Source organism: Sprattus sprattus (assembly GCF_963457725.1).
Source record: "Sprattus sprattus genome assembly, chromosome: 3".
Classification (NCBI taxonomy): domain Eukaryota; kingdom Metazoa; phylum Chordata; class Actinopteri; order Clupeiformes; family Clupeidae; genus Sprattus; species Sprattus sprattus.
The window spans coordinates 55,546,980-55,560,307 of NC_137922.1; the positions used below are offsets into that span (position 1 = coordinate 55,546,980).

The window sequence follows — 13,328 nt, forward strand, 5'->3', positions numbered from 1 at the left end:
AGGAGTGGAAGGACTGAGCCTCACCTTCATCCTCCTCCTCTTCCTCCCTCCCCCTATCTCCTCCTCCTCCTCCTCCTCCTCCTCGCCCTCTCTTCCTCTTGCTCTCCACCTCCACCTCTCCCTCTCTTCCTCTCGCTCTCCACCTCTCCTGGGAGTGGAACCTCAACATCAAGAAGGAGTGGAAGGACTGAGCCTCACCTTCATCCTCCTCCTCTTCCTCCCTCCCCCTCTCTCCTCCTCCTCTATCCTCCTCTCGCTCTCTTCCTCTCGCTCTCCACCTCTCCCTCTCTTCCTCTCGCTCTCCACCTCTCCTGGGAGTGGAACCTCAACATCAAGAAGGAGTGAAAGGACTGAGCGAGCCCTCATACTCCTCCTCTTCCTCTTCATCCTCCTCTTCCTCCTCCTCCTCTCTCTCTTCCCCCCTCCATCTCCTCCTCACTCTCTCTCTTCCTCTCTCTCTCCATCCATGCCCACTAGACCTGTCTTCCTCTAATCAGTACTAGTCTGTAGGTATCATGAACTCAATGGTTTTCAAGGATAAAGGGAAAAAAATGATTTTTTTTCACTCCGTCCAGATGTCAATAGTCAATCAACTTTCTTTCCTTCTTTCTACCCCTCTCTCTCTCCCTCTCTCTCTCCCTCTCTCTCTCTCTCTCTCTCCCTCTCTCTCTCTCCTTCCTTCCCAGAATATAGTGGAGTTTCATAAATATATATGTCAAGACAAACAAAAACGTGCACAATCCAATGTTTTGTGTTTTGGTGGGTTTGTTTGTATATAAAAGGTGAACATAAACTCATGTAGATGGATGCTTCTGGCATTGGTGTCACTAGTGATCTTCATCCCTCTCTCCCCTCATCCCTCCTTCTTCTCTTCATCCCTTCTTCTTCCCCTCCTCTCCATGCCACCTAAATCATTCCGAATGCGTCTTAGAAGGTTTTTCTTTTCTTCTTTTTTTAAAAAATCTGACCATGATTTGCCTTTTTTGTGAAGTTGTACTGGTGTTGGTGCTGTTTGGGCTCTGTGTACATTCCCCTCTGAAACACACCTACACACACCTACACACACACACCTACACACACACACACACACACCTACACACACACACACACACCTACACACACACACACACACACACACACACACACACACACACACACACACACACACACACACACACACACACAGTGATTGCCTTTGGCCTCCAGACCAATCCTGGGCCAATCATATATATCTAGCTCATCTGATCAGACCAGCTTGTTTCTTGTCGTGTGGTGCCTGATCATTACAGTGTGTTTTAGAACTCTGAATAGCCTGATCAATACGGTGCATATCAGTTACTGTACCCTGAAGAGCCTAATCAATACTTATCAGTGTCAGTACTCCGAAGAGCTGCTCCTTCGAGCATTTATCTGGAATTCTGACGAGCTCACAGACCAGCAGCAGCCATTTTGTCTAGTTCAGTTCCGTGTCTAACTCTTCTGTCTTCTACATTACCTTTCGCCACATGGCCTTAAAGCGGGACCTCCGCTGGTTTGAGTTCCCTCGCTATCAGTCCCCCCCAGTCACTATCAGTCCCCCCCCCAGTCAGATCAGTCCTCCGATAAGCAACGACCCCCCCACCCCCACCCCTCCCTCAGTCAGATCAGTCAGACTCCCTTCATCAGTTATATCTGAGTGTTTTAAACTCTTCTTCTTCTAGTCTGATCTGCACTGGAGCTCCTGTTGCATCAGGGTTCCATCTCTCTGTTGAGGCTCTGTGCGTGTGGCTCAACGCTGCCCTCTGGTGTTGACAGGTGTCACTGCGCCTGCTTTCCCACTCCATTGGCTTGCTTAGGGATAGGCTGAATATGAAGGCCAGTATAGATGCAGGGGGGCCCCAGCTGCCTCCATCCGTTTCTTCAGCCTCCTCCGTCTGACATCAAGGGGGCTTTTTTTTAATTCACTCCACTAATCACGGGCGCAACACCTCTAAAAATACACCTCATCATTGATTTGGGATGGGTTTATTGATTTTCATATATAATGGCGGTTCCTTCCCCACCAGATCTGAGCCCTTCCAGACTTCTTAGGCACGCTGTAGCACTTACTACATTCCACCACTAGGGGGAGACACCCAGAGAAGGAGACTCCACCTCACAATGCAGTGATCCACTAGTGTAATACTCCACACACTAGGGCTGTCATCACACACACACACGCACACACACACCTCAGGCACAGATCACACACAGGGAGATCATTATTACCCAGAATTCATCAGGGGTGAACTTTCCAAACGATCATGTAGAATTATCAGACGCGTAATAGGCTGATTGGGCCTGTCTGTGTGAGTCAAGCCTGGTTCATGTGTTGGTGTGGTCCAAGCTGCTTTCCTAGGATCCAGAACTCTATGAACACACGTATTGGGAGAGAGTGTGTGTGTGTGTGTGTGTGTGTGTGTGTGTGTGGACCCTAATACTTTTGCGGTTCCATCTTAACCGTTGAAGCAGAGGCCTTGTCTAGTCTCCTCTTACGAATGCTGACTGGGATTAGAAATGTGTGGAGCAGTTGCCATTTTGGATCATGCTCATCCGTATGTTATGGAGATCTGTGGTTATCGTTAGTCATGAATTCAGACCCGGTTCACCTTGCCGTGTGAGTGGTCTGTGAGGTTTGGGTAGACATGATGTTATCTGGTTGGGTTGGGTTGGGTTGGGTATCGCTCTCATCTCCATCTTGTCTTTTTCTTTGTTTTGTTTTTTTTAAAGGTTTTCTTTGTAAACTTTCTTTCATCTGTCACAGTTGGAGATTACTGTTCACCTGTGTCAACAATAAAAGTGTTCAGGACAAACATCTTTGTACGTGTGTGTGAGTGTTTAATTTTTTGTGTTCTCACTGAAAAATGTTGAAATTGAATAAAGACCCAAAGCTGGACTACTGCTCAGCTCTGCACTCTCTTTGGATTACCACTGCTCACCTGTTTTATACAGACCACTGGGGCTCACCTGTTCTAGACAGACGTCTGTGTCTTACCTGTGTCATACAGACGGCTGTAGCTCACCTGTTTTATACAGACCACTGGGGCTCACCTGTTCTCGACAGACGTTTATAGCTCACCTGTTCCAGACAGACGTCTATAGCTCACCTGTTTTATACAGACCACTGGGGCTTACCTGTTCTAGACAGACGTCTCTGTCTTACCTGTGTCATACAGACGTCTATAGCTCACCTGTTCTAGACAGACGTCTCTGTTTTACCTGTGTCATACAGACGTCTGTGGCTGTTTCTTCCAAGGAGTCTCGCCTCACCAGCTTCTCCATACCTCCGCCTGTTGACCACTGTAGGTGGTCACACTATAGACTACATTTCACCACAGACTTCATTACCCAGAGTTCCCTTATCTTTCAATTCCCTTATCTACTCTTCTCATGCTCTGTATGGTCACGGCAAAGGTGATAAAAACAATGACGCGTTTTCTCCATATAAACAGCGGCAAGCCTCAAATTCAGTCTCTCTTGTTTGGTCTTTCATCGAACTACCATTCAAAATAGAGATACCAAACCCTCTAAAGAATTCTTCATCAGGACAAAGGACGACACGACGAATCATAGCCTTCAGAACTTCTGATCAAAGTTCTAAACTATTTGAAATCGTTTAGTTGCAACCTGAGTTTATATCGATAGTACTATACACTGCAGCCCAGCAGTTTTGTTTGAATACGAGCGAGGCGACCGGCTCCCTTCTCATCCATTCAACGTCGACGACCATTCATCCTCCTTCTCCACTGACGACCTCAAGGCCGTCCGAGGGCTTCATCTGACGAGAAGAAGCAGAAGGCCCCGGGACATTCCACGTAGCCTGTGCTCCGCGCTGCTCAACGGAAACCCGGCAGAAAACATCTTGGTCGCTATGCAAGAGCGATCGAAGTAAGGCTAAATATCTGGGCAGAATTTAGTTTTATATGTATGTTTTAATCTATGTGAGAAGTATTGTTATTTTGTTTCATTGAGATTTAAATGCAATCTTAAATTCACAATCTACACGGTCTTTGACCGTTTATAATCTTGCTTGGTTCTATTGCTTTTAATTAGATAGTGCACGCACGTCTTTCTCTCTCTCTCTCTCTTCCTAACTCCCTTTTGCATCACCACCTGGACATACACACACGCACATCGTGATTTCAGTGTTGTGGAATATCTTGTGTTAAATTAAGGCCTAGCTTAGATTTAGTCCTTAAGACAAGAAATTCCTTTGTTAAACATTATTTACTCTGCGCCCCTTCCCCCAACGAAGTTGGCGCGTAAGAAACAAAGAGCTCAGATTTCGGTCCCGCAGCCAAAGTTAATTTGTGTCTGCGCATCCTTCATATCACGCTCTTTAGCTGCTTATCACCTGTGCGCATGCGCATAGTCTCCCTCTCACTTCTCCCCATCTCTACATTGAGCGCGCGACCGCGTTAACTCGCAACTGCGCATACCCACACACGCACCCGCTCACACACGCACGCACCCTCTCTCTCTCACACACACACACGCAAACACACACACACACAGACAGAGACGGGAAGCTAACGCCTCCTCCTCTGTATTCCGGAGACAATCTACCTCATCCCCAATTCCACTTTGTGCCTTACTCAATTGTTTTACTCCAGTGTTTAAGTGATTATACCTGATTCATTATTGACCATTAATTACCTTTTGTTACTTTTAATAAATTGTTTACTTTTACTTAAACAATTGTCTTGCCTGTTATTGTTCCAATATTCCACTGAAAGCCATTTTACGCCAACCAGATACTCTTGATTGCCTTCACTTGTCTAGTTATCCATGAAGTGTTATAGACTTGTATTTTAATTGTAATACGTTAGTGTTGTAATATTATACTAAGACTGTAGCATAGTGGTACAGCTAGAGTTTTCATCATTATAGTAAATTAATTATTAAATATTAATTACTAAAATTAATGATTATTAAATTTTATGAGACTGATTTAATCAAACTATTGTAACAACCCGGTTTTACCTACATAATATGGTGCAGCCCGTGTGAGGATTGGTATTGTTGGCTTCAGTGATATTGTTGCAATAACAGATAAGAATCCAACCCCTGAGTAACTCCAGGACCCTAACAGGTCCATTGAAACTGCTAAGGCATAAATCAAATGTGGTTTTGAATTATAACAGTGTCGTGATACTAATTGTTCTAATACAAACTAATTATCTTAACAGTCCCTGTTCCATACGGTAAGTTAATTAGCGGGAGTCCATACTTGTGTTACCAGCAACCAGTTGGAGACACAAGTACCATTTGTTACCATAGCAACCTGTACCATCAGTTGTAATAGTTGTAACTAGAGAGAAACTAGCAATTTTCAAAGAACTGTAAAAATAACACGGTAGTTGTTTAGCCGTTGGTGTAAGTCACAGGTCAGAGGCCCTCTCCTGTGCACCTCCTTGTATGTTATCAAGCATAACATTGTTGTAGTTTGCGTTGTAACTACGTGCATTAACTTGCATTAAAAGGGTTTGTTTAAGCGTCAGTGACCACGTCACTAGCTTGCCAGGTGTAGTTCCGTGCCCCAGACTAGGCAGACAGGATGAGCCAGGAAAACCTACACGCGACAGCAGCCGAGGGTTACTCCTCGTCTGTGAGCCCCAACCAACTGTTTGATGTGATTGCGGACCTCCTCAAAGTCACCCCTGGGGATAGGACGCTATATACGCATATGGGCTTAGAGTTGTGTCAGTCTAAGATTGAAAAACTAGTCAAACACATCCAGGACCCCCAAAGGGGTGCCCTGACCATTAAAGACGCTATAGGCGAACTGTTCCTGCTCCAGAACCAAATGTTCTGCCGGGAAATAGAAACTCTCCGCTTGGAGAACCAGGCTCTGAGTTCTAGTCATGACAAACTTGCCTGCCTGAACAGCCTGAGATTGCAGGAGGAGCAAGATCTCACCAATCAGGCACTGGCGGAAGGCCTCGCCAGAATTAAGGAAGAGGAACGGGCCAGCAGAGAAGCTGCTAACGACCAGGTCCTGAAGGCAACCCGCGAAATGCGCGCCATGGCCCTAAAGGGGGTGAGAGCATCCCCCAGAGAGACAGAGGTAGAAGCAGAGCCGGCAAATAGGAGAGGAAGAGAGTCAGATTCTGACACATCGCATTACTTGGCCTCACACCAAGCAGCCCTCTCAGCCAAAACTAGGCGCTCTGCTGTAGCCTCCTCTCACCACTCAGGTGGAGCTAGTTCACGCCCACCGACACCTGAAGTGCTCCTAAAGCATCAGGCTGTAAAGAAGGAAAAGGGAAAAGGGAAAGGTCACAAATTAGTTAAGTCTTCTCGCCGTAAACCCCCCTCCTCATCCTCATCCTCATCCTCATCCTCTGATGACTCTGACGAGAGCAGTTTCTCCTTAGGGAAATATTCGTCAAGTAGCTCAGAGAGTGATCGGCCCAGGAAGTCAAGGAAGTCAAAGAAATCACAGAGAGAGAGGTCCCCAGGCCCCCGCATGCGTCAGCTTGACTCTCTCGCTAAAGATATCGAGCGCTTTGACCCTAGCAGTGGTGACTCCAACATAGAGGACTACCTTAGAGAGATTAAGCACTCTCTAGCTGACTTACCCCATGCCACATCCCGCGAGAAGCTGAAGTTACTCTGGAAAACAACCAGCAGAACTGTTCATGCTTTTATTGAGACACAAACCTCTCGTACTCGCAACAAATATTCCAAGCTGTGCAAGGTTTTGTGTGAGGAGTACTCCTCTTATACTGACGAGACAATAGCAACAATCAGTGCTATTCAGATTAAACAGCGAAGGAATGAACCCCCACGGGAATACTATACGCGTTTAAGACACGCGTACTTCCAAGGCAGTAGCGCCCCAGGCCTGGAAGACGACAAGGTTTTCAGATCCTTGTTCATTCATAACCTCCACCCATGTGTGCGCACCCATGTTGCACTAACATTCCAACAGGGTAAGCCTAAAATGAGGGAAATCAGGAAAAAGGCACAGATGACATGGGAGACTGTCGTGCGCCCGACAGACAAGCCAGATGAGGAGTCCAGAGTGCTCAGCATTCAACCCACAGCGGGTGACACTCTAGAGCTTGAGGGTAGTGAAGTGCCATCTGAGTGGCCAAACCAAAAGGGTGCCACTCAAAACCGCCTTCCCCAAAACCACCACCAGGGTGGGGGAAAGAGCTGGCAAAATAGCCACTCCCAAAAGTTTAATGGCCAACCAAGAAACGACCCGAACTCATCGAATGGCCACTACCAACGCCAAGAACAGCCTTTCCAAGGCAAGGGTAACCGCCAACAGGGCCGTTATCCTCGTGATTCTAAACAGGGCCGTTTCCCTAAGAAATCCCATGACAGGTTCAACCATGGACCTCAGCATGGCCGCAGGGATATGGAATCAGAATCAGGAAAACTGGCAGAGGAACATATGAAGTCAGAACTCAAGTCTTTTAGAGCAGCCCTGGCAAGCATGCAAAAGCAAATAGACGTGTCTTTACCCAGAGCCACAATGGAGACTAGCCAAGCTAACAGGGCTGAAGAGAGTTCCCCATGGAAATGACTAGACCGTGATCCCTCTCCCCCGCCAGCACCGGTTTACCTAGTGGGCTGGGGAGAAAACCCAGAGAAGGCGTTGAACGCCCACCAGAGACCTGAGCCTCCTCAGGCGGTGGGGACTAACACCTATAGGCCGCCTCTCTTGCAGTTTTTGGGTGATCTGATCCGGAAAGGTAATGCCAAGCGCATTTACACTCTAGTACTTGTTGAGGGTAGTTTAAACATCCAAGCTCTACTCGACACTGGGTCTGAGATTAGCCTCATGAGTGCAGATACTTTTGCTGAAGTCACCCGAGCAATGCTTCCTCTAGGCAAACAACTTGCAACTAGAACCTGTGACCTCAACATTGTAAGCTTCACTCAGAACAAGGCTCCGACCAAAAGCCACCCCTGTCTTCCCTTTGTGCAGGAAAGCCACCGCTTTCTTTCTGTCGACCAACCACAGAACACAATCAAGGCTGATGGTGTCTGCGACTTATCTTTCCATGACTTTGAATTGACCATTCCCGTGATCGGCGAACTGCCACCTTCCTTGGTTAAACCAGGAAGCTTTGAACAATCATTGTTCACATTCCCTGACAAAATGATCCTCATAGCTCCACACGAGACACTGTGCAATGAGCAAATCTGCAGTGCCAACCCAGATACTGAAAGAGATATGATTGTCTATGCCCTTGCTGTCCCTCCTGAAAGTTCAGCGTCATCACAAGATGACATAGACTCCTCACTAGGTGAGCCATATCCTGGGTTTGAAAGTGAAGTCCAGCAACAGCTGAAAAAGGCTGATGCTCTAACTTTGGATGCACAAAGAAAACAGCTCCGCGAGCTCTTCTATGACTTCCAACACATCTGGTCCAGGAACGCCAATGACTGTGGTGTAACAGAACTCCACACTATGCGAATCCCTACAGATCCAAGTACGCCACCCACGTTTGTGTGTCAATATAAGATTCCCCTAGGAGCTTATGAGTCCATTCAGGAAACTCTGGACATCTTACTGGAGAAACAGAGCATCAGAGAATGCAACTCCACGTATAACTCACCCTTGTGGCCAGTGTTGAAGCCAAATGGCAAATGCCGCCTGACTATCGATTACAGGCAGCTAAACGAACGAGCCAGAGGATGTTAGCGTACACAGCACACCAGTATGGGTCCATATCAACCAGATCAAGCCTTTGAGCCATTCTCACTCCAAAGGGGGGTGGATAGACCGGAACCATCTAAGTCCCCATTAACCCTGCATGCCTTAGATAAACTGTCAGCAATTGTGCAATCAGATATCACCTATGTACGTGTAGTTAGAGATCTAATGCAAGACCTGTTAAGAGAGGTTAGCAGCTCGGTGAATAGCTTGAGTGGTGGGAAAATCCCTCCTTACCTCATTCCCCTTGACATGGTCGAAAACATACTAAAATCCACTACCACTACTAACGTGTATATCTCACAAGTACATTTGGCATATAGTCTTGGCAGTGCTATTCCTATTTTTGTAAATCCTCAGAAGCTGGAAATAGGATTCATCCTTAACCTACCCATCATTGAAAATCAAAACATTTTCAGGCTGAAAACAGTCCTGAACATAGGTTTCTGGAAGGATAACATACACATCCACATCAAAACACCACCCATGTTAGCTTACCACGATGACAACCCCTCTTTCAACCTTATCCCTAACCTAAATATGTGCATCTCCACCAAAGACATTCACTGGGTCTGCCCAAGCAACCCATTCATTAGAGACACAACCGATCACCTTTGTGGGCTGAGAGCTAACTCGCCTGAACAAAAATGTGTAGGTAGTATGTCTGTCAAAGATGAGGGCACTGAAACTAGGATAGAAAGAGCAGGCAATCGATGGGTCGTTAACACTCCCAGCACTGAGATCCTGATGTCTTATGATCGGCATGACACAGTCACTAGGATGAAAATCCCCAATCAAACTGTGTTCATCACTGTCCCACAGGGAGCCACTATACACATAAACGACATTGCACTACATTATCTCAACCCTGATAGATATGACACTGAGATTGAAATGATTGATGCATTTCGAGGTCATAACTTCAGCATTGGTGACACCCTTCAACAGCAGCTTCTGGCTGAAGGGACCAAAATGGTGAAGTTCAGTTTAGAACCAACTGGACTGAAAGCCATATTTCCTCATCATGTAGTCGGACAGTCACCTGATTTAGGACACCCCATTAGTCTGGTGGCCTTGGTACTCCTCCTCAGTGGCTGGATCATCACGGCAGGCATTGCATACATGCTACACAAACATATCCAAACACTACACGCAAAACTTGACTCCGTAGTCAACATTCCAACCAGTTTCCAGCGCGGCGGGGCTCAGACCTCCCTCATACCGAAAGCCGCCACTAACTTTCCAAAGGAATAGGCTTGTTAACCCTCAAAGCTAACACCCTTCTTTCCTTTCCTTGCGTTTTTTCCAAGTGTGTTTTAAGTTTGAAATGTTTGAATGTAGTGTTAGAAATGTCTTAGCAACCTAAGTTAGAAATGCCATCTGCCCAGATGTTAAAGCCTTTGTGCTGCCCAGATATCAAAAGCCTGTTTACGAACTGTTTATGCCTCCAGGAATAAGAGACTCTGATGAACTATGGAGTAATGGACCATGCACATTTCCGTGCTCTGATGGATTAACGGACTCTGCAGCTTTCTGTTGCTCTCATGGGCTATGAAGGAATCCCAGCCATGAGACCAAAAAGGGGGATGTAGGTGGTCACACTATAGACTACATTTCACCACAGACTTCATTACCCAGAGTTCCCTTATCTTTCAATTCCCTTATCTACTCTTCTCATGCTCTGTATGGTCACGGCAAAGGTGATAAAAACAATGACGCGTTTTCTCCATATAAACAGCGGCAAGCCTCAAATTCAGTCTCTCTTGTTTGGTCTTTCATCGAACTACCATTCAAAATAGAGATACCAAACCCTCTAAAGAATTCTTCATCAGGACAAAGGACGACACGACGAATCATAGCCTTCAGAACTTCTGATCAAAGTTCTAAACTATTTGAAATCGTTTAGTTGCAACCTGAGTTTATATCGATAGTACTATACACTGCAGCCCAGCAGTTTTGTTTGAATGCGAGCGAGGCGACCGGCTCCCTTCTCATCCATTCAACGTCGACGACCATTCATCCTCCTTCTCCACTGACGACCTCAAGGCCGTCCGAGGGCTTCATCTGACGAGAAGAAGCAGAAGGCCCCGGGACATTCCACGAAGCCTGTGCTCCGCGCTGCTCAACGGAAACCCGGCAGAAAACATCTTGGTCGCTATGCAAGAGCGATCGAAGTAAGGCTAAATATCTGGGCAGAATTTAGTTTTATATGTATGTTTTAATCTATGTGAGAAGTATTGTTATTTTGTTTCATTGAGATTTAAATGCAATCTTAAATTCACAATCTACACGGTCTTTGACCGTTTATAATCTTGCTTGGTTCTATTGCTTTTAATTAGATAGTGCACGCACGTCTTTCTCTCTCTCTCTCTCTTCCTAACTCCCTTTTGCATCACCACCTGGACATACACACACGCACATCGTGATTTCAGTGTTGTGGAATATCTTGTGTTAAATTAAGGCCTAGCTTAGATTTAGTCCTTAAGACAAGAAATTCCTTTGTTAAACATTATTTACTCTGCGCCCCTTCCCCCAACGAAGTTGGCGCGTAAGAAACAAAGAGCTCAGATTTCGGTCCCGCAGCCAAAGTTAATTTGTGTCTGCGCATCCTTCATATCACGCTCTTTAGCTGCTTATCACCTGTGCGCATGCGCATAGTCTCCCTCTCACTTCTCCCCATCTCTACATTGAGCGCGCGACCGCGTTAACTCGCAACTGCGCATACCCACACACGCACCCGCTCACACACGCACGCACCCTCTCTCTCTCACACACACACACGCAAACACACACACACACAGACAGAGACGGGAAGCTAACGCCTCCTCCTCTGTATTCCGGAGACAATCTACCTCATCCCCAATTCCACTTTGTGCCTTACTCAATTGTTTTACTCCAGTGTTTAAGTGATTATACCTGATTCATTATTGACCATTAATTACCTTTTGTTACTTTTAATAAATTGTTTACTTTTACTTAAACAATTGTCTTGCCTGTTATTGTTCCAATATTCCACTGAAAGCCATTTTACGCCAACCAGATACTCTTGATTGCCTTCACTTGTCTAGTTATCCATGAAGTGTTATAGACTTGTATTTTAATTGTAATACGTTAGTGTTGTAATATTATACTAAGACTGTAGCATAGTGGTACAGCTAGAGTTTTCATCATTATAGTAAATTAATTATTAAATATTAATTACTAAAATTAATGATTATTAAATTTTATGAGACTGATTTAATTAAACTATTGTAACAACCCGGTTTTACCTACACCACGATGCTGGTTGCTCCTGTTGTAGGGCTCTGGGTGCTGATGGAGTACTGAAGGAGGTGCTGATGGAGTAGTTAGGCTGTAGATCGTGTTAAAAATGTCAAACTACACATGATTGTTTTAAATCACTGTTGATCTTATTAAAGTGATCTAGAAGTGTGTTTTAAATCACTGGTGAACGTATTAAGGTGATCTAGAAATGTGTATTTATTTATTTAATCACCATTGATCGTATTAAAGTGATCTAGAAGTGTGTTTTAAATCACTGATGTTCATATTTAGGTGATCTAGAAGTGTGTTTTAAATCACTGATGATCATATTTAGGTGACAGAAGTGTGTATTTGATCACCGTTGATCGTATTAAAGTGATCTAGAAGTTTTAAATCACCGTTTACCGATTAAAGTGATGTATAACTGTCTTTTTAATCAGTGTTGAACGTATTAAAGTGACCGAAGTGTGTTTTCCAGAGGCAACTTATGAAGGTTTGTATGTTGGGGAAACATTATTAATGTAAAACCATCTTTTTTCAGACAATAAACCAAACCTGCCTCAGGTAGTGAGTGAATGGAGTTTAATAATGAACATGTTGACACAGTATTACAGCGCACCTACATACATCTGCTCTCAAAGATGTACTTCTAGAGATCTTCTGTAGTTACCTGTACGCAGGTGGGGCAGCAAGTCTATAGATTGATACGCAGGGTATGCGAGAAGAAGGCAATAAACAGGCAGACGCCACTCTAGGTGACCTGTGTGAATGTCGACACACAGACGGCTGTCTCCATAACCTGAGAAAAGGTTTAAAGGCTCCACCCCTTCCCCCTCACACCTCCAAGTTCAACTACCTTTTCACAGGTGAGGTATGCGACCCAGTTATACATGCACAGGTAGTCATTTAGCTTGGTCTGAATCATCTGTCGACAGGTAGTCATTTACCTTGGTCTGAATCATCTGTCGACAGGTAGTCATTTACCTTGGTCTAAATCACCTGTCGACAGGTAGTCAGTTACCTTGGTTACCTCAGGTCATTCAGTGTGAGGACAGCTAGTCGTATCGTATCTGCGCGCTGCTTCTCTGAGTTCAGGCGGTGCTAACATGTTAAGCACTCGTTTCGAGTGTTGGTTATCACAGGAAGCTGTGGCGTCATACCGTGTGTGTGTGTGTGTGTGTGTGTATGAGGTGTGTACAGGAACAGCCTCTAATGGGTCATACTGACTCCAGTGCTTCAGAAATGCAGAGCGCCTGAGAGCTTAGGTTACCTTAAGACATTAGGGAAGTATGAGTATCCCGGCATGGGATTGGTTAGCTTGGTTGGCCTGTAGCCAATGACATCCCAGGACAGGAGGACGCGTGAACCAATG

The 13,328-nt window shown here is 45.4% G+C and overlaps 1 protein-coding gene across 1 annotated transcript in view; it reads left to right on the forward strand.

Annotated features, from left to right (window-relative positions):
* The window catches only part of arhgdia (Rho GDP dissociation inhibitor (GDI) alpha), a 28,768-nt gene extending 26,086 nt beyond the window's left edge, over nucleotides 1-2,682 (forward strand). The window contains exon 6 of the mRNA XM_080836022.1: nucleotides 1-2,682. This exon is cut by the window's left edge and continues 183 nt beyond it. Within this exon, the coding sequence (XP_080692148.1) occupies nucleotides 1-17 (17 nt within the window). The 3' untranslated portion in view covers nucleotides 18-2,682.
* The last annotated feature ends 10,646 nt before the right edge of the window (nucleotides 2,683-13,328 follow it).